The following is a 24,970-nucleotide window of genomic DNA, read 5'->3' as shown; positions in this document are numbered from 1 at the left end:
TTTTTTTTTTTTTTTTTTTTTGTTGTTGTTCTCCTTCCTTCGTTAGTAGTATAGGGTTTCTGATCGATGTTATGTTTGTGTGATATTCTTCTAAATCCGACGGGTCTCTGATGTTGTTGTTTCCAACTCGATCTCATCACCTCTCATTCCTCCTACTTGTGAAATCTTCTTCTTCTAGGGTTTGCCGTTTGGGTTTCTTCGTCAATTGCATCAGTAGTAGCTTTTTTAATTATTAGTATTTCCCTCTGTTATATCTATCTTCTTCTTCACGAACGAGACTCTGATTTGTTTTTTCTTTTGTTCGTCTTGCAGGTTTATTCAATATATGTTGATTTGATCCGATCCGGTCATCACCGATCGTTCTAGGGTTTGGTCTCTTCTTTTACCCTCTGTTTTTCTTCTAAGTACATGTTATTATCACTTGTTGTTTTTTTTTTTAGGTTTGTGGAGGAGGGTCCTACGATTGATCGGTGATGGCTTCTTCTAGGGTTTGTTTTCTAAATTGCATCAAGTTGCTTTTTTATCATAATGAAATTGTCCACGTGATTTACTTGTTTCTCGGTTATTTCAGGTTATGGTTGATGCTTTTATCGATGAGGGTGATGTCTCAAGGAGACAAGGACACGCTTTGCTTCTTCTAACGTCTTCAAGGGTTTCGTTCTTCCTCTTAATTAAATTCTTTTATTTACTATCTGTTTTTCCAAATAATATGTGATTTACTTGTTGCTCTGTTATTTCAGGTTATGCATGGTTGATGCTTTTATCGATGAGGGTGATGTCTCAAGGAGACAAGGACACGCTTTGCTTCTTCTAACGTCTTCAAGGGTTTCGTTCTTCCTCTTAATTAAATTCTTTTATTTACTCTCTGTCTTTCCTAATTACATGTGATTTACTTGTTGCTCTGTTATTTCAGGTTAAGCATGGTTGATGCTTTTATCGATGAGGGTGATGTCTCAAGGAGACAAGGACACGCTCTCTTCTTCTCTGTGCTAACGTCTTCAAGGGTTTTTTGTTCATCCTCTTAACCATTCTTTTATTTACTCTCTGTTTTTCCTAATTACATGTGATTTACTTGTCGGTTTTTGTTTTGTTGGTTTAGCTGTGTGGAGAAGGATCCTACAATGATGGCTTTGGCTGATCGTTGTCATGTTATTCTTCTAAGGTTTGGTTTCTAAATCCGATATTTTTATTATGTTCAAGATGAGATAAGGACACGCTTTGCTTCTTTTCTATGCTTAAGTCTACAAGTGTTTTGTTCTTCCTCTCAACACTTTCTTCTTCGTCTTGCAGGTGTTTTGCAAGCTAATTATGATCGGATCATTGCATACTCTTCTCTTGGGTACGTCTTCAAGCTTTCTCACGGGTTTTGTTAACATGTGATCATTTTTACTTTTGGTCTTTATAGTTGTTTCACTCTATCGTTTTGGTTTCAATAATACTCAGGTGTGGCTTCTGATGGTTGTGTTTCAGAGATTGCACATGATGAGCTAGTGAAATTGATGGGTGGAGGAGAGCTACACTCAAGGGTTTTGTTCTTCCTCTTAACTCTTCTTTTATCTACTATCTGTTTTTCCTAATTACATGTGATTTACTTAGTTGCTCTGTTATTTCAGTTTATGGTTGATGCTTTTATGGATGAGGGTGATGTCTCAAGGAGACAAGGGCACGCTTGGATTCTTCTCTGTGCTAAGGTTTTGTTCTTCCTCTTAACTCTTCTTTTTACTCTCTGTTTTTCCTAATTACATGTGATTTACTTGTTGTTTTTTTTTCTTTTGTTGGTTTAGGTGTGTGGAGAAGGATCCTACAATGGCTCAATGATGGCTTTGACTGATCGTTGTCACTGCATATACTCTTCTCCTGGGTACGTCTTCAACCTTTCTCACGGGTTTTGTTAACATGTGATCATTATTTTTTGGTTTTGATAGTTGTTCACCACTCCACTCTATCGTTTTGGTATCAATAATACTCAGGTGTGGCTTCTCATGGCTATGTTTCAGATCGTACATGATGTGCAGCTAGTGAAATTGTGATGGCTGGAGGAGAGCTACACTTTGCTAAATTAATTAGGTGGCTGGAGAAGAAGTGTTACCCGAGATGTTTCTTGGAGGTTTTGCTAACAGGTGATGCGTTTTGGTCTTTGTTGTTGGTTTCACGATCTATCATTACCTACTTATCATTTTGTTAAGTTGTTGTCTTCTTTTAATTTTTGCAGAGCAGACAAAGGCAAAAAAGCTGTGTTGTCTTCCTCAGGCTTTCAGACTGATGTGAGAATATTGCAGAAGGTTCTCAAATGCAGCTCTTTTCCAAAACGTTTTATTTCTAGGAAGGATTGACAAGAAAGGTAAAGTGCTTGCTCTTCTTCTCTTTTCTATTTTTTTCGTTATGATTGATGCATGTGACTGTAGAAGAGGTACAACATAACATTGTGGGATAATTAATTCTTGATTATAATGCAGGAAAAGGGTGTGTGTTTACTTACGACGCTGTTGGATCTTATATATGAGGGAGTTGGATACGGTGCTCAAGGTTCTGGCTCCACACTCATCATGCATTTCTTTGAAAAACCAGCTCAAGTCTCTCTCTTCTTCTGCTACCTAAACAGGTTAGTCTTCATTTCATGCTTTGGCTTTACTCATTATTGTTTAGCATGAAATGAATAATTCACTGCTTGTTTCAGTTCCAGCAGAGCCAAAGCAGTTGATTTTGGTGAAAAAGTGTTTTCGCATCTGCCGCCTCAGAGAGGGATATCTACACTGTGAGTTGCCCGCCCTATTTGTGTCTTCTTGCCTAATAATAATGCCTATGTTCTTATCATTTGCATTTACTTAATCTTATATCAATGTTGCACAACTTCTTCTTCATGTATCTTCGTCAATTGTTTGTCTCTCACTAATGCTTTGTGATTTTTTTTGCTGTAATAGGGAGACAAGTTTTTGAGATTATGATTATGATACTCAAGGCTGACGGCAATAAGAGTGAACTCATGGACTTGAGGAAAGACTAATCTTCCTGAATTTTGGTTGATGATTGTTGCAGTAATTTCACAGTTGGAAATCATGAGAGGAGGGAGCGGAAATCACTCGCGTGTTTTTGTAATGAAGCTGTTTCACGAAAACATAGGATAGCCCAATACTAGCAACTTCAGCCCATTAAACAGTGACTAGATACGAAGCCTTGGTAAAACTTTCGGCCTTTTATTATTATTATTAATAATAATCAGAAAATTATATTTTTAAAGCTTTTTATTTTTCTTTGTAGGCCGAAGAAGAAGAAGAAGAAGAGGAGAGATAGAGTGGAGTGGAGTGGAGGAGAGATAGTGTACGGAGTTTGAAGAGCCCTTAGAGAGAGAGGCTACATCATCATGGCGTCTCTCCGGCGAAAGATTGAGGGGAGGGAATCATCATCTCATCGGAGATTTGGGTGTGATGGATTCGTTTTTTTCCCGGCAACGGTGTTGTGTAGTTGAGTGTCACTCTAGATTTGAGGCTTCAATTATCAATTTTACAGGTATTCATTATATACATTTATAAAATTTACAGGGACTGATGTAAAACCTGGTAAAGCAAGGCCTAAAAGAAGCTAAAAAAGGAGTTGTGTAGATGTGGATACTGCAGGAAGGCTTCAGGTAATCCTTCGTCTTTCAACGGCCATGATTGAGCTCACCTTAGTAGCATTTTGTTTGTTAAGTCTGCCTGATTCAATTCTCTGGGGGTGACTTAACAAACAAAATGCTACTAAGGTGTGTAAACCTGCAGATGGAGTAGCTTAAAAGAAGCTAAAAAAGACTTATGTAGTTATCATGGATACTGCAGGGAGGCTTCAGGTAATCTTTCCTCTTTGAGAGTCATTGTGCAGGTCGGAGATATTAAAATTTCATTTTTCTCTTCCCCTCTCTGTCTCTCTACACTGAATTCTTCTTCATCTTTTTTTGTAGATGCGTCAAGAAGATGCTGAAGATCTACAGAAGAAGATAATGACTGCAAAGTTCTGACATCAACGATTTCCCAAAGCAGACACATGCTGGTGCGCAAATGTAGTTATCATGGATACTGCAGGGAGGCTTGAGGTAATCTTTCGTCCTATAAAGTCATTGTTGTATCTTAAGTCCGTTGCAGCTTTAGTCTTGAAATTGACTCTTTGTGACACATAGATAAAGGCATGATAGACGAACTAAAAAAGACTTGAGGAAATTTCTGAATCCATCAGAAGTGTTACTAGTTGTTGATGCCATGAGTCATATTATTTGATCCCTTTCATTACTCACTCTTCACCATCGTTGCTTGTTGCTTGTTAACAATAGTTTGAAAATGTTGGAATGGGTCTAACTTCCTTTTATTTTTGTGTGTTTAGGATTATCATGTTCTTTGGTTTGGCAAGATCTCTCGTCCAAAGCCTGGGGGATCAGATCACAGTTGGTGGTCCTGCAACTTTTGCTTTTTTCAGGCTGGTAACGTTTTATATTTACTTGGTCAGATTCTTTTAACTTTTTTTCCCTGGCTCACAAATTATTGAACTCCATAGGTCCCCAAGCTTTCTTGAAGTGGTTGCTTGTTGCCTCCTATTCTATATCTAACTGAGCCTGGAAAGGTACTATTTTAGATTATCATTCTTGTCCTACCAGAATATTTCTGATTTTTCGTTGGTTTTCTGAATCTTGTAATCTCTTTTACAGGTCAAGGACCCCTCTGTGGCCTAACGTTGATGCTCATAGCGGAGTGCTGCTGAACTCTTATCATTGTTGCTTGTTGCTTTTATCGTTGCGTCTAACTTCCTTCTATGTGCTAAGGTCTTAAGGGGTTTTGTTATTCCTCTTAACACTTCTTTTACTCTATGTTTTTTGTTCTTTACATTCTTTTCGTCTTCGTCTTGCAGGTGTTTTGGAAGCGAATTATGATATGATCAGGTCACTGCATATTCTTCTCCATGCTTTCTCACAGGTTCCTTGCTTTAAACGCATCTCTATTTGCCTTATGAATTTTCACTTTGCTTCGGTGTTTTTTTTTCTTCTAACTACATGTTACTTATCATTTTTTGTTTTGTTGGCTCACATTTGTGGAGGAGGATCCTACCATTGTCACTCTAATCCAGGTTATTCTTCTAGAGTTTTGTTTATCAAATTGAATCGGTGAAGGCTTATTATTATGTTCATGGGATTTTACCTCTTCGCTATGTTTTTTTCAGGTTGTGGAGTATCGGTCGGTGATGCTTTTGATGTATCCTTTTTGTCTCCTATGCGCTACATCTTCAGGTAGTGTTCTTCCTCTTAACCCACTTTTTTTTTCCTTTTATAGTCGAGGGCACCGAGATTACTGTGTGGGAACATCCGAAGAGAAGCATTGTGGGAGAGTGCGTATGATTTCTGAGTTCAACTTTCAGGTTACCTCGCATCTATATACACTTCTTTCCTATCCGTTTTTTAAATTTATTATTGGCTATTGTTGATCCTCTGTGTCTTGTGTTTCTCAGATGTTCAAACATTTCATATGAGAGATGACCTCAAATTCTTCCCTAGACGAGTTTGTTCTTAAACTAGCAAAAGGCTGGACATGTGAAAGATATTCAGATATTCGTTCCTGTTTCCCTCCAAAATCTGTTGCATGTCAGGTTGGAAGTAGATCTTCCTAGTATGTTGAGATTCATGTTTTAAGCCTAAGTTCCTGTCTTTTGTTGCAGAAACTCGAGGTTACTAACTAGTGTCTTAGGTCTGCTAAATCTGCTAATTAATCTCTTTTTTTGGTTATTTTTAAGTCTCTTAGATGGGGTACTATGTCTGAGCTCCTCTTATGCACAAGGCTAGTTGGACATGTGGTTTTTGGTCTCTTTCCAGTTGGTGCATTTTTCTGTTTATGTATCTCTCTCATGTTGCATCTATTCCCACTGTTTGATGATATTCTTTTATGCTAGATAGTCGAAGTTCTATCAGAGAAAAGCGTCGGGTTACTTACTTGTCTCTTTCCACTTTTTCTTTGTTAATCTATGTATCTCTCATGCTGCATCTATTCCAATCGAGTTTGTTCTTTTTAACTAGTTTTTGTATCCATTGTCATTTTTTATGTCTCTTAGGTGGTACGCTTTAAGTCTGAGCTTTTCTGATGCACTAGGTGGTCTGTTCAGGTTCTTGTTCTCTTTCTCTTTGGGATCTGTCAGTTATCTCTTTAATTTGTTTATATAAACTAGATTTTGAATTTTGGCTTCCTGAGTTTTTGATTGTGTCACTAGGCAGCCTTCAACATGATTTGGAAACATTATTAGATGTTTCGGGTTCGTTTTAGTTGATGATATTCTTAGTGACGCTGGCATCTAGCTAGGCAACCTAAGACCATGTCTTTTGTTACTTATTGGTCTCTTTCCTCTTTTTCTTTGTTTTTGTATTTATCATGCTGCATATGTTCCTAGTGTTTGATCTTATTCCTATATGCTTGTCACCGTGGCTACTTTTTATTTGAATTGATCAGGTTTGTCTGTTACATCTTTGGTGGTTTCTTCTTTTCCCTGTTTTTGGTTTGTAAACTAGGTGGAGATGTGATCATTGTTCCTCCCCCTTATCTTGTTTCGTCTCTTTCTTTATTTTATAATCTGTAGTCTAAATTCATTCACTTATGCTTAGAATTGTGGTTCCTCTTTCTTCATAAAGTCATTATCTTCGTTTAGGAATTTGGATCATGGAAGTGGAAGTTTTGTTTCGATCTCTGTTTGCTTAAAAGTCCATGTTTCTGTTCGCCAAAATGTCCTAGTGTTTGATCCTTACTCATATTCTTGTAATGATGGCTTGTTTTAATGTAAAGTGCTCCCTTCTTTACAGGTATGTTGAGGTTGCAAAGGAGGCAAGTTCTGTTTTTATATATCTTCATCTACAAGTCTTCTTGGTAGTCTCTTCTCCCTTTTCTCTTTCTGTATTTTTTCTATGATATGAATTTTTTTAAGACTTGCATTTTTTTTATTTTTATGATCTGCATTTTTTTCTTCTATGTTTCTCGTTCCCTGAGCTTTGGACTGTGACAGACTGACAGTGGGGAGTTTCAGATGATTGGTACTTGTTATTGGAACTATAATGTTCCACATCTGCCTAGTGATGAGATGGCTTTTCAGCTTATGTTTTGTTTTCTTTTTATGTTTTGGCTACCTCTATATTTCATGGAGATGTCATCAGGATTTTGCATTCTGCATCTTTTCTATGCGTTAAATGCTATCACCTGCTTGAGTCTATATGCATAGGAGTTTGGATGTTGCTAAGGCAAAAGTTCTGTTTGGATATATATATGCATCATGAGTTTGTGAGGTGGATTTTCTATGTTTTGTTACTTCCTATAGTATTTTTACTTGGCCTTTATTGTTGTAGATTACTAGATTGTGGTGGATAATGCTATGATATTTCTTAATTATATTTTTACTTAATAATTTTAAAAAATCTCTATGAATTAATAATTATTAATTTCTGTTATAAAATAATAAATTTTAATTTATAAATAAATAAGTTTCACTATAAATTATTAAAATATTTTAATCTCAACATTATTAATTTATAGAGGTTTTACTGTTGTACCTACCAATAAATAAATAAAATTAAGAAAATAACACCTACATGGCATCATTTTCATTTTGATAATATATGGATTGTTACTTTAGACAATCAAGGTCATTAAACATAAATTTGAACTTAGACAATTAAGGTCATTAAACTATACAATTTATAACATCCAAATCACAAATTTCTAATAATTGTCTCAAGTAAAAAAAAAATTAAAATTTGAAAATTTAAAACAAATCTCTCTCTCTAAATTAATTTACGATATAAAATAATAATATAAATATAAATAATAAAATATGTTGATCTCAATATTATTAATTTATAGAGAGTTTACATAAATAAATAAAATATCAAAAGTAGGCAATAAGATAACGTTTACGTGGCACATTAAAACCCAAGTGAGACAGTAATAAATAAATGTTACTACACAAAACGAATGTTGTATCCAACATTTTTTAAAAAATGGGAGATGAAGAAGTTGAAGAGCATAGTGACCAGAGAGCTACAACGAGGGATCTCGTCTTTCTTCGAACGGAATACTCACAAAGAGGTCTTCTCTTTCCTCAACCTGACCCGGAAACCCATTTTATCTCGGTTATAATCCTCTCTCTCCGTCGCTTTGAAGATCTTCTACCCATTCGCCGGTCATCTCGTCAAGATCGAGAACCAAGACGACGGAACGGTGTCGTTTCACGTGGATTGTGATGGTTCAGGTGTCGCATTCGTCCACGCTTCAGCTAAAACCATTTCGGGGTGAGTGATGTTTTGGAACCTGTCGATGGTTATGTCCCCTGAGTTCTTGAAACTTTTTTTTTTCCCCGTCGAGCGGAGTTACAAGCTATGAATGGGATCTCTGATTCGTTAGTTGCGGTTCAAGTAACGGAACTGAAAGATGGAGTTTTTATTGCCGTTGGTTATAGCCATATTGTTACTGATGGGAGGAGAGGAGATATCGATATTCAGACGTGTTTATCTTCTAGTGTTTTCGAAAAGTTATCGACTGATGCAGAGTTTTTGAAGCATGTTTGTGATGTATAGGTAAACTTATCCAAATTAAATGTACGTATTCTCGTATCTTGAATAAAACAAAAAAAATAAAATAATATGTTATCGATTTTTTTTTGTAAAGCAATGTGTTGTATAAGTAAAATTGTCAAAATCATCCAAATCAAATGTATCTCGTATCTTGAATTAATATATGTGTGTGTGTGTGAGTGTGAATTTTATCGATTTGTTTTTTTTTTGTTGACAAGAGTTTCATCGTAGTTCATAATACTTCATAGATTATAGTTTGGTAAACCAGGAAATCGAGTCAATGGCAAACTCGTCGTTAATGCTTCATATATTTTATGTGGATTCAAGGTTTTATCATATCTATATCTCAATTATTTTCTTGCGCCTTTCTAGCTTAGTCAAACGACCAGTCTGCCATAATTTTGTTTGTAGGTTCTTCCACTCTCTGCTTGTTAGCAACGGTGAGGGCGTAGGCATTGTTAGGGTTGGTGATGGTGGCGGATTGGCGGGGCATTAGAGTTGTTGCCATTATTGTCAGAATTTGGTTGGAGTGATCCTTCTGAATTATCGTGGGATATGTATTGTGTCCTAGTATATGTACATATATTAAACTATATATGTGTCTCGTGTTGAGGATCACTTGTGCTCTGCTCATATACACTGCAGCTTGTGTTATTTGGAACAGATCGATGTCATCGTTTTATTTGATAAAATAAGTGACTCTTGCTGGTACGTAGTGGTAGTATGACCTCTTGGGAGAGCGTCTTGATTTTGATGGATCATGCTACTTAGTACTTGAGGATTTTAAATAATACGATGATAATTGGTAGTTAAATATTATTATCCAACTTTTTTTTTGCTAAGCTTATAAAAATATCATTGATATGAAGGTTAAGGACTTAAGGTAATAACAAGAACATTATCTAGATATAGAGTAACAACCTTGGGATAAAAGAAATAAAAAGGTTGGATATGAAGTATATAATTTAAGGGAATTTACTAATTTTACAAATCATGATTTTGTTTCCACTATATTTTTTATATTATTCATGGGTTTATAAAAACATCCAATTTTAACATGAAAATCATATGATATTTTATTTCTTTAATTGTGGATCAATTACATCAATTGTTTTGTTTTGTTAACCGAACTAGACTTAGTATTATAGGATCAACTGTTATAAAATAGGAATAAAACTGGACGTAAAGATTCTCTTGTTTCAAATGAATTGATTGTGTAAAAGGCCCAAACATTTTTAATATTGTCTAGTTGGGCCGAAAACGGTTACAAAAAGAAAAGGAAAATATCAAATAAAGATTCTAGAAGACTAATAGGAAAAAAGGAAAACATAAACAAAGGAGAATCTAACGGTTCAAAAAGAAAATAGGAAATAGCTAACATCAAATCCTGACCGTCATAAACTTTATCTATAAATATAGCGCTCCACTCTTTCACTAACATCGCTTCTTCGTCTTCTTATTAATATTTTTTTTTCTTCTAATTTTTGTTCTCCTCCGTTGCTAAAGCTGGTGGTGTGGTGTGGTAATCTTCTAAACCCCGACGAGTATATGATCTTGTTTTCAACCGATCGTCGGCTAGGGTTTGTTGATTTGTTTCAATTGAATCTCTAGTTGTTGTATTTCTCCCTCTGTTATTTTTCTTCTTCTTCACGAGTCTCTGATTTTTGTAATTTGTTTTGATCGTCTTGCAGGTTTTTCTGAAGCGAATCATATGAGACTATGATGATCCGATCATCGCTCGTTGTGAATTCTTCCCTAGGGTTTGGGTCGCTCTCAATTCCATCGGTAGGGTTTGGGTCCCTCTCAATTCCATCGGTAGGGTTTGGGTCGCTCTGTTATTCTTCTTCACGAATCTATGATTTATTTATTTCATGTTGTTTGGGTTTGGGTCTCAATTCCATCGGTAGGGTTTTGGAAGCGAATCAGTCTAAATTTTTCACACTCCTCCTGAGTCCTCCGGTTTGGTTTATTAAATTTTATTTTTAGTTTTGCTGTTGTAGATTGTGGTTGATAGTGCTATGATCGATTTATAATTTGCTCAGGCACTTCGTTCTCGCTTCTTAGTTTTCAAACTTTGGGTTTTCTTAATTGTATCGAATTAACTTGTCGTCTTTATTTTGTGGAGGAGGAGGATTCGCTACGGTCGATCGGTGATGGCTTTGATCGGTCTGATGATGATGCAGGTCTAATTCTTTGGATCTTTTTCCCTTTTCCCCTCTTTAATTCTTAATATTTTGGATATAATCTATTATCTATATGTCTGATGATGATGCAGGTCCTCGTTTAAGGATTGCTCTGTTAAAATCTTATGATTCTGATATCGTGTGTTACATCTTCTAGGTATGATTTGTTCTCCTGCGTATTTTTTTGTTTTCTTCTTCTTTATGTTATTTGCTCTTATACTTTCCCTGTGTTTAACTAGTTTGTGTATTGTCTTTTGTTTTCTCAAGTCTCTTTAGGTGATATGCTTACTTCTGAGAGCTCCTCTGTTGCACTAGGCTGGACGTACATGTGAGGTATTTCCTCATCTCTTTCCCTTTGGTATATATGCTTACTATCTAATTGTTTTCATTAACTGGATTTTTAATTTTCGATTCCTCAGTTTTGGACTGTGCCATCTGGGAGTTTTCAACATCATCGGTTGCTTTTTTGATATAATTATGTTCGTCCGATTTACCTCTTATCTCTTGTTATTTCAGGTTTTGGATGTGTGCTTTTATTGATCAGTTATGGCTTTGATGGACACGCTTCACTTCTTCTCTGTGCAACGTCTTCGTTGGTTTTTGTTCATCCTCTTAACACATATTATCACTTCTTCTTCTTTTACAGTTTTGTTCCTTACGTTCCTTTCTTCGTCTTGTAGGTTTTTTGGAAGGGAATTATGATCTGATCATCACGTATTTTTCTCCATAATACATCTTCAGGCCTTCGCACGGGTTCCTTGCTCGCTCTAACGTATGAATTTTCACTTTGGTTCGGTGGTTTTTTTCTAAAAACATGTTATTGACTTGTGGTTTTTGTTTTGTTAGTTTAGGTTTGTGAAGGATCCTACCATTGATCGGTGATGGCTTTGACTGATCGTTGTCACTGTAGTTCTTGTTATTCTTCTAAGGTTTGGTTTCTAAACTGCAACGGTTGAATATATTCTGTTATTCAGGTTTTGAAGGATGCTTTTATCGATGAGAGTCATGGCTTTGATGGACATGCCTCTTCTCTGTTCTACGTCTTCAGGGTTTTTTTCCTTCCTCTTAACACTTCTTTTACTCTCTTTTTTTTTTGGTTCCTTACGTTCCTTTCTTCTTCGTCTTGCAGGTGATTTGGAAGCGAATTATGATCATTGCATAATCTTCTCGAGGCTACGTTTCAAAGCTTTCTCACAGGTTCCTTACTTCAAACGCATCTCTATTTGCTTCTGAAGTTTCACTTTGGTTTGATGGTTTCTTTTACTTCTAATTACATGTTACTTACTGTCGTTTTTTGTTTTGGTGGTTTAGATTTGTGGAGGAGAATCCTACAATTGGTTGGTGATGGCTTTGACTGATCGTTGTCACTCTAATTCATGTTATTTTTCTAAGGTTTGGTTTCTTAATTGCATCGGTTGCTTTTTTTATATATAAATATGTTCATAGGATTTACTTGTCGTTATGTTATTTCAGGTTTGGATGATGTTCTTATTGATGAGAGTGATGACTTTGGTGGAAATGCTTCTTGTCAGTGCTACGTCTTCAGAGGTTTTGTTCTTCCTCTTAACAATTCTTTTACTCTCTTTCGTTTGATCCTTACGTTCCCTTCTTCTTCATCTTGCAGGTGTGTTGGAATCTATTATGATCGGATCATTGCATATTCTTCTCCAATGTTATGAATTTATTTATGTGGTTTACTTGTCATTTTGGATGATGTTTTTATCGATGAAAGTGATGTCTCAAGGAGACATGGACAAGCTTCGCCTCTTCTCTGTGCTAACATATTCAACAGTTTTATTCTTCCTCTTAACACTTCTTTCACTCTCTGATTTTTTGTTCATTAAGTTCCTTTCTTCTTCTTCTTCTTGCAGGTGTTTTGGAAGCTAAGTATGATATGATCGGGTCATTGCATATTATTGTCCAAGTATGATATGATCGGGTCATTGCATATTATTGTCCAGGCTACGTCTTTAATTCGGCTTTCAACGCATCTTTATTTGCTTAACTCTGGTTTGGTGGTTTTTTTTAATTACTTGTTACTTACTTGTCGGTTTTTGTTTTATTGGTTTAGATTTGTGGAGGAGGATTCTTCGATTGATCGGTGCTGGCTTTGACTGATCGTTATCACCTGAATTGATGTTATATGGTCCATCGGTGATTGTGGAGGAGTATAGTATACTAAGAAAATCTATCGGTCATAGGTTTGATTGATCCTTGTCACTCGTTTTCTCTGTTTGGATTTTTTTTTTTTTCGTAATTGATATCTTTCATTCAGGTATTTCCTCCTCTCTTTTCCCTTTGCTGTATGCCATCAATCTAATTGTTTTCATTAACTGGATTTTTAATTTCGGCTTCCTCAGTTTTGGACTATGCCATCAGGGAGTTTTCAACATCATCGGTTGCTTTTTTTATATAAAATATGTTCGTGCGATTCACCTCTTATCTCTTGTTATTTCAGGTTTTGGATCAGTTATGGCTTTGATGGCTTCGACTGTTCGTTGTCACTCTAGTTCATGTTATTCTTCTAAGGTTTGGTTTCTAAACTGCATCGGTTGCGTGTTTCTTATGAATATGTTATGTTATTTCAGGTTTGGATAATGCTTTTGTTGATGAGAGTGATGGCTTTGATGGAAACGCTTCTTCTCTGTGCTACGTCTTCAGGGTTTTTTTCTTCCTCTTAACACTTCTTTTACTCTATATTTTTTGTTCCTTACTTTCCTGTCTTCTTCTTATTGCAGGTGTTTTGGAAGCAATTATGATCGGATCATTGTATATTCCTCTCCAGGCTACGTTTTCAGGATTTCTCACGGTTCCTTGCTCTAAATGCATCTCTATTTGCTTCTGAATTTTTATTTTGGTTCGCTGGTTTTTTCTAATTACATGTTATTGACTTGTGGTTTTTGTTTTGTTGGTTTAGATTTGTGGAGGAGGATCCTACGATTGATCGGTGATGGATTTGACTGATAGTTGTCGCTCTAGTTCATGTTATTCTTCTAAGGTTTGTTTTCTAACTTGCGTCGGTTGCTTTTTCCTTGTGAATATGTTCATGCGATTTACTTGTCGTTCTGCAATTTCAGGTTTTGAATGATGCTTTTTAACGATGAGAGTCATGGCTTTGATGGACACACCTCTTCTTGGCTCGCAGTCTTCAGGGGTCCTTCTTCTTCCTCTTAATACATTTTTATTCTCTTTTTTTTGTTGTTTCTTACGTTCCTCTCTTCTTCGTCTTGCAGATGTTTTGGAAGCGAATTATGATCAGACTCAATCATTGCATAATCTTCTCGAGGCAACATTTCCGGCTTTCTCAGGGGTTCCTTACTTCAAACGCATCTCTATTTTGCTTCTGAATTTTCACTTTTTTTTTATGGTTTTTTTTACTTCTAATTACATGTTACTTACTGTCTTTTTTGTTTTGGTGGTTTAGATTTGTGAAGGAGGATCCTACAATTGGTCGGTGGTGATTGCTTTGATGGAAACGGTTCTTCTCTGTGCTATGTCTTCAGAGGTTTTGTTCTTCCTCTTAACAATTCTATTTACTCTCTTTTGTTTGTTCCTTACGTTCCCTTCTTCTTTGTCTTGCAGGTGTTTTGGAAGCAATTATGATCGGGTCATTGCATATTCTTCTCCAATTTTATGAATTTATTTATGTGGTTTACTTGTCATTCTGTTATTTCAGGTTTTTGGATGATTATTTCATAGTCTTGCAGTCATTCTGTTATTTCAGGTTTTTGGATGATGTTTTTATCGATGAGAGTGATGTCTCAAGGAGACATGGACACGCTTCGCTTCTTCTTTGTGCTAACGTATTCAAAGGTTTTGTTCTTCCTCTTAACACTTCTTTCACTCTCGGTGCTAACGTATTCAATTCTTACTTCTGAGCTCCTCTGGTGCACTAGGCTGGAAATGCGATTTCCATTGGTTTTGTTCATCCTCTTAACACATCTTTTACGTCTTCTTCTTTTATAGTTTTGTTCTTTACGTTTTTTTCTGCGTCTTGCAGGTTTTTTGGAAGGGAATTCTGATGTGATCATCACGTGTATTTCTCCATAATACATCTTCAGGCCTTCGCACGGGTTCCTTGCTCTAATCGTGTCTCTATTTCCTTATGAATTTTCACTTTGTTTCGGTGTTTTTTTCTAATTACTTGTGGTTTTTGTTTTGTTAGTTTAGGTTCGTGAAGGGTCCTACGATTGACGGTGATGGCTTGACTGATCGTTGTGACTCTAATTCATGTTATATGATCCATCGGTGACTGTGGAGGAGTATACTAAGAAGATCCATCGGTCATAGGTTTGATTGATCCTTGTCACTCGTTTTCTCTGTTTGGAATTTTTTGTTTGTATAATTGATATCTTTCCCTCTCTCTTTTGATGCAGATCGTGGAGGCAATGGGATTGCTCTGTTGAATCTTTCTTCTCTGCCTTTTTCTTCTGGTTTCTTCTGATTTCTCAAGAGGTTAGTTTTTTTTTTTTTTGTGGGAGGATCATATGTTGCACTGAAACGGGTACGGGAACTAGAAACGGGTACGGAATCGGGGACGGAAAACGGCAAAGTAAAAATTTATAGATACGAGTACGGTATGGGTACTTCAATAAACACATAAGAAAAGATACCCATACCTTTAGTAAGAGCTGATTAGTAAAGCTAATGGGATAAGGAGAGAGGGGGAAAAGAGTCTAGAAAGTAGAAAAACACAAAAAAATGAAACTATGCTTATGATAAGAGTGCTTTGAATGAAATGAAATGGATGCAAATATCAAAAATTTGATGTTATCTTCCCCTAAAGCATCTAAGACGTCCCCATAGAGTTCCCGTTCCCAACATGTCCCCGGTACGGGGACGGCTACCAAATAGACGTACCCGTGCATCATAATGGGTTGATGTGTGTAATTTCGTGTTTCGGGTTACTTCGCATCTATTGGTTGATTTATTTAATTTTGGCTATTTTTTGTTAGGTATGATCTGTCCTCTGTTTGTCTTTTATTGTGTGTTTTCAGATTTTCTGCATGAATCACTCCTCTCTATTTCTCTCTGTTTCTCTGCTGATGTCTGTCTGCACATATATTCATATGAAAGGTGGTCTTAAGTTCCTTTCAAAACGACTTTGTTCATATACTTTGTCCTTAGTAAGTAGTTTTTGTATTGAATGTTTCATTGTCTTTGTCCTTGGGTATCTTTTAACCATTTGTTTGTTTCCATTGACTTTGTTATAGCAATGAGGTTCTACAAGAGAAAAGCGTCAGGTTACTAACTGGTTCTTTCCCCTTTTTCTCTGTTGGTCTTAAATCTTAATCTCTCATGCTACATTTAAGTTTAGTGTTTAATTTCATATGCTTGTGAAATGATCCTCTTTATTTTTTTATAGGTATATTGAGCTTGGAAGATGCCTTTGATCTTGTGGTTCCAAGTTTACACTTTGACATCCTCTGATGTAAAAAAGCTCGACATATGGTTTAGTCAGGTTTTTGTTCCTCTTTCTCTTACCGAACTGCAGCAATTTCTGAAATTTTACTCCTGAGTTTTGGATTGTGCTAGCAGGCATATTTTTCTACTTTAGGTTTTGGATGATGCTTTTATCGCTTCGTCTCTGTGCAGCTAACGTCTTCAAGGGTTTTGCTGTTCCTTTTTACTTTTGTTGTTGTTGTTCTTGTTGTTTTGTTCCTTACGTTTTCTTTGTTCGTATTGCAGGTGTTGTGGAAGCGAATTATGATCAGATCATTGCGCAATTTTCTCTAGGCTACGTCTACATCTTCAAGCCTTCTCACGGGTTCCTTGCTCTAAACGTATCTCTGTTTGCTTTTAAATTCTTACTTTGGTTCTGATGTTACTAATTACTTGTCTCTTTATATTTGTTTAGTTGGTTCAGATTTGTGGAGGAGGTTGCTATGATTGATCGGTGATGGCTTTGACTGATCGTTGTCATTCTAATTCATGTTCTTCGTCTAGGGTTTGGTTTTTAAACTGCAGCAGTTGCTTCTTCTTCTTTTTTTTGTGAATTTTGTCATATGATTTACTTGTCATTCTGTTATTTCAGGTTTTTGGATGATGCTTTTATCTATGAGAGTGATGGCTCAAGGACACGCTTCGTTTCTTCTCTGTGCTAACGTCTTCAAGGGTTTTGTTCTTCCTCTTAACTCTTCTTTTACTCTCTGTTTTTTTTTTGTTCCTTTCTTATTTGTCTTGCAGGTGTTTTTGAAGCGAATTATGATATGATCGATCAGTACATATTCTTCTCTCACGGTTTCCTTTCTCTAAACACATCTATTTTGCTTCTAATAACATATTACTTACTTGTCGATCGGTTTTTGTTTTGTTGGTTCACATTTGTGGAGGAGGATCCTACCATCGTCACTCTAATTCAGGTTATTCTTCTAGAGTTTTGTTTCTGAATTGAATCATGGAAGGCTTTTTATTATGTTTATGCGATTTTTTACCTTTTGCTCTGTTATTTCAGGTTGTGGAGGATCGGTCGGTGATGCTTTTGATGGATCCTTTTTGTTTACTGTGCCCTACAACTTCAGGTAGTGTTCTTCCTCCTAACCCACTTTCTTTTTCTTTCTATATAAGTGTAAATACATCTCTGTCTCTTTGATGCAGATCGTCGGGGCACCGAGATTACTGTGTGGGAACATCAGAAGATAAACATTGTCGGAGTGCGTATAATTTCTGAGTTCAACTTTCAGGTTACCTCGCATCTATACACTTTTTTTCCTATCCGTTTTTTGTTAAATTTAATATTGGCTATTGTTGATCCTCTGTGTCTTGTGTTTCTCAGATGTTTAAATATTAATATGAGAAATGATCACAAATTCTTCGTTAGACGAGTTTGTTCTTTAACTGTGTCCTTTTTTAACTAGCAAAAGGCTGGACATGTGAAAGATATTCAGGTATTCCTTCCTGTTTCCCTCCAAAATCTGTTGCAGTGAGGTTGAAAGTAGATCTTTCTAGTGATGTTTAGATTCATGGTTTAAGCTTAAGTTCCTGTCTTTTGTTATAGAAACTCGAGGTTACTAACTTGTCGTTCTGTTATTTCAGGTTTTGGATGATGCTTCGTTCTTTGTGCTAACACGTTTTCAGGGGTTTTGTTCTTCCTCTTAACACTTCTTCTTTTACTCTCTGTTTTTTTGTTCCTTACTTCTTCGACTTGCAGGTGTTTTGGAAGCTAAGTATGTTCGGATCATTGCATCTCTATTTACTTTCTGAATTTTCACTATCGATAGGTTGCTTTTTTCTTCTAATTACATGTTACTTGTCGTTTTTTGTTTTGTTGGTTTAGGTGTGTTGAGGATCCTATGATTGATCCTTGTCACTCTAAGTTTGTGGAAGATACTACGGTTGATCGGTGATGGCTTTGATGGACACGCTTCTTCTCTTTGCTACGTCTTTAGGGTTTTTTTCTTTTTTGCTTCCTCTTAACGCTTCTTTTACTCTATTNTTTTTTTTTTTGTTCCTTACCTTCCTTTCTTCTTCGTCTTGCAGGTGTTTGGAAGCTAATTATAATCGAAATTATAATCGAATCCTCACGTATTCATCTCCATGCTATGTCTTAAGGCCTTCTCAATGCATCTCTTTTTGAATCTTAAAATTCAATTCAGTTCTGTGGTTTCTTCTTCTAGTTACATGTTACTTACTTGTCCTCTGACTTTTGTTATAGAAACTTGAGGTTACTAACTGGTGTCTTAGGTCTGCTATGAATATTTTGTGTTCTTAGTGTATCTATTTAATCTCTCTTTTAAAAAAAAAAAATTTGAAGTCTCTTAGGTGGTACGCTTAAGTCTGACTTTATGGTCTATTCATGTTATTGTTCTCTTTCTCTTTGGGATATGTCAGCTATCTCTTTGTTTTTGTAAACTAGATTTTGAATTTTGGCTTCCTGATTTTTGGACTGTGCCACTGGGCAGTCTTTAACATCATTTGGACTTGTTTTTATTAGTTGATGATCTTCTTAGTGATAATTACATGTTATTTTCATGTCGTTTTTGTTTTGTTGGTTTAGGTTTGTGGTGGAGGATCCTACGATTGATCGGTGATGGCTTTGACTGATCGTTGTCACTCTAATTCATGTTATTCTTCTAAGGTTTGGTTTCTAAATTGCATTGGTTGCTTATTTCTTATGAATAGGTTCATGCGATTTACTTGTTGTTATGTGATTTCAGGTTTTGAATGATGCTTTTATCAGTGAGAGTCATGGCTTTGATGGACATGTCTCTTCTCTGTGCTACGTGTTCAGGGTTTTTTTCTTCCTCTTAACACTTCTTTTTGTATTCTCTTTTTTGTTAGACCTGAATATGTTTTAAGTTGTTTTTGTATATAATGTGTCTTTTATTATGTGTTTATTAGGTATGCTAAGTCTGAGCTCCTCTGATGCACAAGGCTGGACATGTGGTTTATTCAGGTTCTTCATCTCTTTCTCTTTGGGATATGTCAGCTATCTCTTTGTTTTTATAAACTAGATTTTTAATTTTGGCTTCCTGAGTTTTAGACTGTGGCACTGGGCAGTCGTCAACATCATTTCGACTTATTATTGGATGTTTCAGGTTCTTTGTAGTTGATGATCTTCTTAGTGAAAGGGCATTTATGCCTAAGACCCTATCATTTGTTATTGATAGTCGAGGTTCTATCAGAGTGAATCATCAGGTAACTAACTGGTCACTTTCCCTATATGGTTTTTCATGTTACATCTATTTCTAGTGTTTGATCCTACTTTCATATGCTTGTGATTGTTGTTTTTCTTATGTGAATTTCTCCCTTCTTTGTTATTTCTATGTTACCTCCTTGGTGGTTTTTGTTATGTGAAGTTCTCCCTTCTTGGTTATTTCTATGTTATTTCTTATGTGAAGTGCTCCCTTCTTTGTTATTTCTGATTTCATGATCTGCATTTTTCTATGGTTTATATGCTAATCACTTTTGTTTGGGATGGTGTTTTCTATGTCTACGTGAATTCATTATCTGCGTATAGAAATTTTGATGATGCAAATAGAAGTTCTGTTTGTTTTCTTAATTCCTATGGTTGATTAAGGTGTCATGAGCTTCTTTTTCTGCTGTGTGGTTGTTAGTTGTTACACCTCTTTCTTTTTTTGAATTACTTCTGATTGTTATAGTTTACTGGGTAGTCACGAGAAATAAGCTTTGGGTTCCTCACTGGTTGCATAAAGGATTGATCTCAATTGGTATGTTTCCTTTTTGTTATTATATCTCCTCTGTATGTCTTATTGTATGTTCCAGTATTTCTTCATTAATCACTATACTCTGATCCTATGCAGTCTAGCCGTAATCAGATGAAAGATAATCATAACTTCCTTTTAAATGGGTTTGTACTTATTTTCTGTCCTTTTCATGATGGGTCTACCAAAGTAGTTTTTGCATTGAACAACCTCAAGTATGAGCTTCTCTAAGCAGAAAGCTAGACATGTTGTTATAACAATAAGGTAATTGTTCATCTTTCTTTTTTGGATCTTCTGCAATATGTTGATTCATACTTCCTGAATTTTGAAGTGTGTTTAGCCTCATGAGTTTTTAACTATGAGTCTATGACAGTGGGGAGTTTCACATGATTGGAACTTGTCATTGGATGTCTCCCGTCAACAGTATAATGTTCCTGATCTACCTAGTGTTATTCGCATTTCTTCTTATGCCTGATTTTTTTGTTAAGTCTTTTAACATAGATATTTCAGGTCACTACTTGGTCTCTTCCTTGTTTATCCATTTGTGATGGTAGCTTTTCTATTTATGAATTACTTCCCTTCATTATAGGTATGTTGAGGATGTGAAGGAGCCAGACTCCCTTTTTGATTTTTTGGCATTGAAGATTGAGATTTTGATTGCAGTATTTTTATGCCTTTTTCTGTATTGGTTTTACCACTATATGGTCTTGTGTTGGTGAGTTGTATTGCTGCTCAGTATTCTCTTCAGTTTGTTAATTTGATGTCATCGTTTATTTGATTATGTAAGCGATTCTTGCTGGTAGTGTGACCTCATGGGGGCAGGCTCATAGAAGGTGAAGAGCGTCTGACTTATGAGGTTTCTTGCTTCCTGGGTTGTGGTTGGTTTTAATGGTTCTGTAGACATTCTTGCTTGATTTTTTGTTTGGGTGATGCATTATGTTGTTGGATTTCAGGGGAGGCTTAATTTTATAGATAGACTTCTTACGAATGTTCTCAGGTAGTCAGTGAAAATTGAAAACATCACCTTTACATCTGGTGAAGAGGTTGATTAAGCAATTTGTTGGATTGTTACCTCCAAACATCACCTTCCTTGGACTTATTCGCTTGCAGGTCAAAGCTTTCAGTCTGACACGTTAAGTAACCTCCATTATGGTTACTTTGATTCTGATTCTACCACAGAAGTGGCTTGATCATTTATGAGACCTTCGGTGTGTGTTGCTTGTACTTGGCTCTACAATTGCGCAAATGATGTTTTCTCAACTTCTTATTGCTGGGAACATAGAGGACCAGTTTCTGAAGTTCTCATGGGAAGAAGCACCGTGACTGGACTGTAGTAGAGACTGAAAATTATTGGAGTTTGTAAATAGTGTTTTTTTTTCAGTTATGTGAATTAGTAGGAATGAGTAGTACACACATGAGAAGTATATATCCGTTGGTCAGCATTATGAAGAACTGTTTCATTCTTACCTAGGCCATTTATGAAGAACCATTTGATTCTTCTTCACTTTACAGATGTGATCGATCACATTCTCATGATTCTATCTTTTGAATCTCTTAAGTAATTTTGTTTCCTATCTTCCACCAGATAATTCGATGGCATCTTGATTATTAATGGAATCTTCACCCCAATCAAATCTCCTCTGCAACCTTTGAAACTCTTCTTGCCTAGTGACTTCAAGATTCTGCCATTCCTCCCATCTCTCTGCAAGCCCTTCTCCTTCAAGCATCCTAACAACTTCAGACATCGCTGGTCGTTCCTCCGGTGCTGATTGTGTGCATAGCAATGCAACTTGTATCATCATTTCAACTTCTTCTGTCATATAATCTTCTTCAAGCTTCTTATCTACAATGTCTCCTAATCTCTTCTCTCTTTCCAGTTTCTTCACCTGAAAACCAAAAGATTATCATTTTAATCACAATATATATGAGAAGCTTGCGAAGAAACATAAAAGATCAACAGGTTACTAACATGGTCTAGCAATAAGACATCATCTTCCTCCTCTAGCCGCGAGAAATCAATCGCTCTTTGTCCAGTTACAAGCTCTAGTAGCATAATTCCATACCCGAAAACGTCAGTTTTTTCTGATGATTTCCCTGTGGATATACATTCAGGTGCAATGTGACCCATTGTCCCACGGACCTGAGTGGTCACATTGGTACTTCTAACATCCACCAACTTGGCTAAACCAAAGTCACCAACCACTGCTTCAAAGTCTTCATCTAGTAACACATTGGCAGCTTTCACATCTCGGTGTATGATCTTCGGGTTGCAATGTTCATGAAGGTATTCAAGTCCTCGTGCTGCGCCTAGCGCAATCTGTTTCCTCCTGAACCAGTCCAGAATCGGATCACCAGGTTTGATCTCTGCATATTACAAAACCCGCAACTCCAAATTACAAAACCTTCAACTCCTGAAACCAAAAGTGTAAAAGCTTTTGTTTCTTGTTTTACCTCTTAAGCAATATGCAACACTTAGATTCTGCATGAAAGGATACACTAAAAGGCGTTCAGTTTGTGTTGTGCAAAAGCCGATAAGACGAAGCAGATTCCTATGAACAGCTACACTTATCATCTCAACTTCTCTCTGGAAAGCTTCGTCTCCTCCTGGACGTTCAAAATCAGTCAATCTTTTCACAGCCACTTTCGTGCCATCGGAAAGCACTCCTTTGTAAACTTTCCCAAAGCCTCCTTGTCCGAGAACATTCTTTTCGTTGAACTCATCTGTAGCCAATTGAAGCTCTCTCCATGCAAATCTTCTCAACTGTCCAAACGCAATCCTTCTGTCCACTTCACCTGAAATCAAAGTTTAAATTGGAAGTTAAAGATTTGAGACCATATCTATAGTTCCTATGTAACTAAGATTGACTATTATCACATACCTGCAACATCCACAAACACATCACGTTTATATACTTTATGCTTATCCTTGCAGAAGAAAAACATGAAGAGTCCAAGGAGAATCACTGCAATCCCGCTAACAACTCCAGCAATAATTCCAGTTTTTCGACTGCTTGAATCACCTATTAGAGAAAAAACAAACTCTCTGTACTTAAAATCTGTGCAAGGTAAATGGCAACTAAAACATGACTATGGAAGTATTCAGCAGTAAACTCATGTAATTTTACCTGAAGGGTTGGACACTGTTACACAAGGTTGAGGGTAAGTGCCATCACAAGTCAAGTTGTTTGCTGTGAAACTATAAATTTGAAAGACTCAACTAAGATTAGTGATAAAGATCAATGAAAACTGTAAACATTTGTGCTTTGAAACTAAAAAACTCTTACGCACTTGTATTTTGGAGTTTTGAATAAACTCTGAGGAATCTCACCGGTGAGATTATTTGAGTCGAGCAGACTGCAAAAGTAGTTAAAGCAACAGCATTGAAGACACTTAAGTGTTTTCAAACATAAGGAGAAAAGAAATCAAACAGAACAACCACTCACATATTTATCAGTTTTGATAGTCCCGTAAGTGAATTCGGGATAGTCCCGTTTAAATTATTCCTACTCAGGGTCCTGCTTGGCCAAACATAGAAACAAAGACATGATCTTTATTATTCTTTGTTCCAAAGTTGTCAAACAAGTTACAAGACATCTGAGGGAGAAGTATCACTTACAAGAACTGAAGATTCTTGAGATTGCCGAGAGTGGATGGTATGCGACCAGTTAACTGATTATCCTCCAAATCTAAGCTGGTCAAGCTAGATAGATTTCCAATGGATTCTGGTATTCCACCCATAATTCCATTTCCTTTCAATGTCCTACGACCCGGAAAAAACAATGAATCCTCAATATAACTAACACAGACTTCACACAAACGTTTCCATACAATGCAGAAGAAAAAGAAACGGAAAATTTCCACAAGCTCACAGTTTCTAAGTAGGCACTTACAGAGTCTTGAGAGTTGTCAAGATTCCTATCCCTGAAGACAAGGTTCCGGACGAGAAGTTCATGTAAGACAGCGTACTGCAAATCACAACGATATAGCAAATTTTATTTTCACTCAACCCAAAATCACTAAATTTAGCTCATTGTTATTAAAACTTACACAGAAGAGACATGTTTCTTGTCCTCACAAATAACTTGAGACCAAGTACAAGGATCGACTTGATTCTGGTTCCAATCACTTAGCTGTTCAGGAGATGCACGTAACGAGCTCCTTAAAGCAAACAGCGCATTCCCTGAAAAAAACGAAAAGGAGATTTTGGAATTGCAAGAGTTTAACAAAAAAGCTATACTTAGACACAACGTAGCAAAGTAGTAAAGTAAAAATGACAAAAAAAAAAAGGAGAAATGAAAGTACCTTGAGCATCTGGTGACACAGGTGACCATAAAGATGTAAACAACACCAAGGCAGTAATAAAAGCCAGAGCCATTTATTCTAAAGAGCTAGCAAATTTCAAAATGTTGGATTCTGAGAACTTGTAGCATTTACAAGAAACGTTTGAACAATAAAATTACAACATAACTTTGAGTTTAGTAGATCATAGAGTGGATCTACTACGGGAAATCCACAATTCTATAGTAAAAACAAAAAAAAAGGAACCTTTTCAGTTGCCCAGAAGATAAAAAATCCAAAAATTCAATACTTTTCACGGAAAAAAAAATTAAAAAAAAAAAACAGAGATAAAACCCAAATCTAAAGATGCCAAATTTGAAAAACTGAGATTTGGGAAGAGCAAAAGGGTCCCAAAAATGAAAAAGAAACTCGAAGCAGAGAAGAGAATCCAAAACAAAAAAAAAAAAAAGTGAAGAAGAATAAGTCCAGCACGAAAGATTCACTCAGTCGAATAAAAAAAACCCAACAATACTTGGATGGATGGTTCCACTTCCTAATGAGAAACACTTGTAAGAAGAGAGTTAAAAACTCTGTTGTTCTCTTCGAAAAATCAAATAATTTTAAAGAAGCAAACTTTTGATTTTCTTTCTTCGTTCATTACATTTTGTTGTCTGTTAGATGGGAAAAGTCTTCGAAGCATATCGCAATTATGACTACCGCCGTGGCTAGTCAAAGAGATACCAAACAAAAAAGCTTGTAAAAACTGCTTTTGGTGCGTGCTT

The 24,970-nt window shown here is 36.1% G+C and overlaps 1 protein-coding gene and 1 long non-coding RNA gene across 43 annotated transcripts; one reads left to right on the top strand and one right to left on the bottom strand.

The window, feature by feature from the left end:
• On the top strand, positions 10,019-21,409 carry LOC104762736. 42 transcript variants are annotated; one of them, XR_002036562.1, is made up of 41 exons: positions 10,025-10,143; positions 10,255-10,378; positions 10,689-10,746; positions 10,839-10,903; positions 11,014-11,079; positions 11,263-11,342; positions 11,427-11,518; positions 11,593-11,624; positions 11,721-11,795; positions 11,876-11,943; positions 12,058-12,138; positions 12,220-12,294; positions 12,618-12,670; positions 12,818-13,408; positions 13,485-13,555; positions 13,664-13,744; positions 13,824-13,900; positions 13,980-14,056; positions 14,171-14,251; positions 14,329-14,559; positions 14,747-14,819; positions 14,912-15,036; positions 15,123-15,201; positions 15,744-15,872; positions 15,960-15,989; positions 16,112-16,207; positions 16,285-16,356; positions 16,435-16,513; positions 16,604-16,693; positions 16,781-16,861; positions 16,933-17,108; positions 17,201-17,267; positions 17,344-17,429; positions 17,522-17,633; positions 17,782-17,825; positions 17,897-17,912; positions 18,023-18,135; positions 18,226-18,823; positions 18,903-18,977; positions 19,087-19,141; positions 19,284-21,409. It is a non-coding gene; the product is annotated as an uncharacterized LOC104762736 (long non-coding RNA). The 42 variants fall into 42 exon arrangements; XR_002036564.1 differs by having other exon boundaries at positions 17,782-18,135; positions 19,284-19,383; positions 20,698-20,766; positions 20,864-21,409; XR_002036546.1 differs by having other exon boundaries at positions 17,782-18,135; positions 19,284-19,383; positions 19,848-19,916; positions 20,010-21,409.
• LOC104762738 (probable LRR receptor-like serine/threonine-protein kinase At5g65240) lies at positions 21,261-24,934 on the bottom strand. The gene is made up of 11 exons (XM_010486092.2): positions 24,213-24,934; positions 23,958-24,090; positions 23,801-23,875; positions 23,527-23,670; positions 23,354-23,425; positions 23,199-23,264; positions 23,036-23,106; positions 22,790-22,930; positions 22,362-22,703; positions 21,880-22,274; positions 21,261-21,796 (listed from the first exon to the last, which is right to left on the bottom strand). The coding sequence occupies exons 1-11, from the start codon at positions 24,283-24,285 to the stop codon at positions 21,482-21,484; spliced, it is 1,827 nt and encodes a 608-aa protein (XP_010484394.1). The 5' UTR covers positions 24,286-24,934; the 3' UTR covers positions 21,261-21,481.

The sequence above is a fragment of the Camelina sativa genome, chromosome 18 (genome assembly GCF_000633955.1).
Source record: "Camelina sativa cultivar DH55 chromosome 18, Cs, whole genome shotgun sequence".
Lineage (NCBI taxonomy): Eukaryota > Viridiplantae > Streptophyta > Magnoliopsida > Brassicales > Brassicaceae > Camelina > Camelina sativa.
This window is presented reverse-complemented; position numbering and strand designations above follow the sequence as displayed.

Bases quoted from the DNA above. Each gene is read 5' to 3' on its own strand.
- LOC104762738 (XM_010486092.2), bottom strand. From the start codon at position 24,285: ATGGCTCTGGCTTTTATTACTGCCTTGGTGTTGTTTACATCTTTATGG. The intron at 24,091-24,212 runs GTACTTTCATTT...CGTTTTTTTCAG, and splicing joins TGTGTCACCAGATGCTCAAG to GGAATGCGCTGTTTGCTTTA. The intron at 22,275-22,361 runs GTAAAACAAGAA...TGTAATATGCAG, and splicing joins TGTTGCATATTGCTTAAGAG to AGATCAAACCTGGTGATCCG.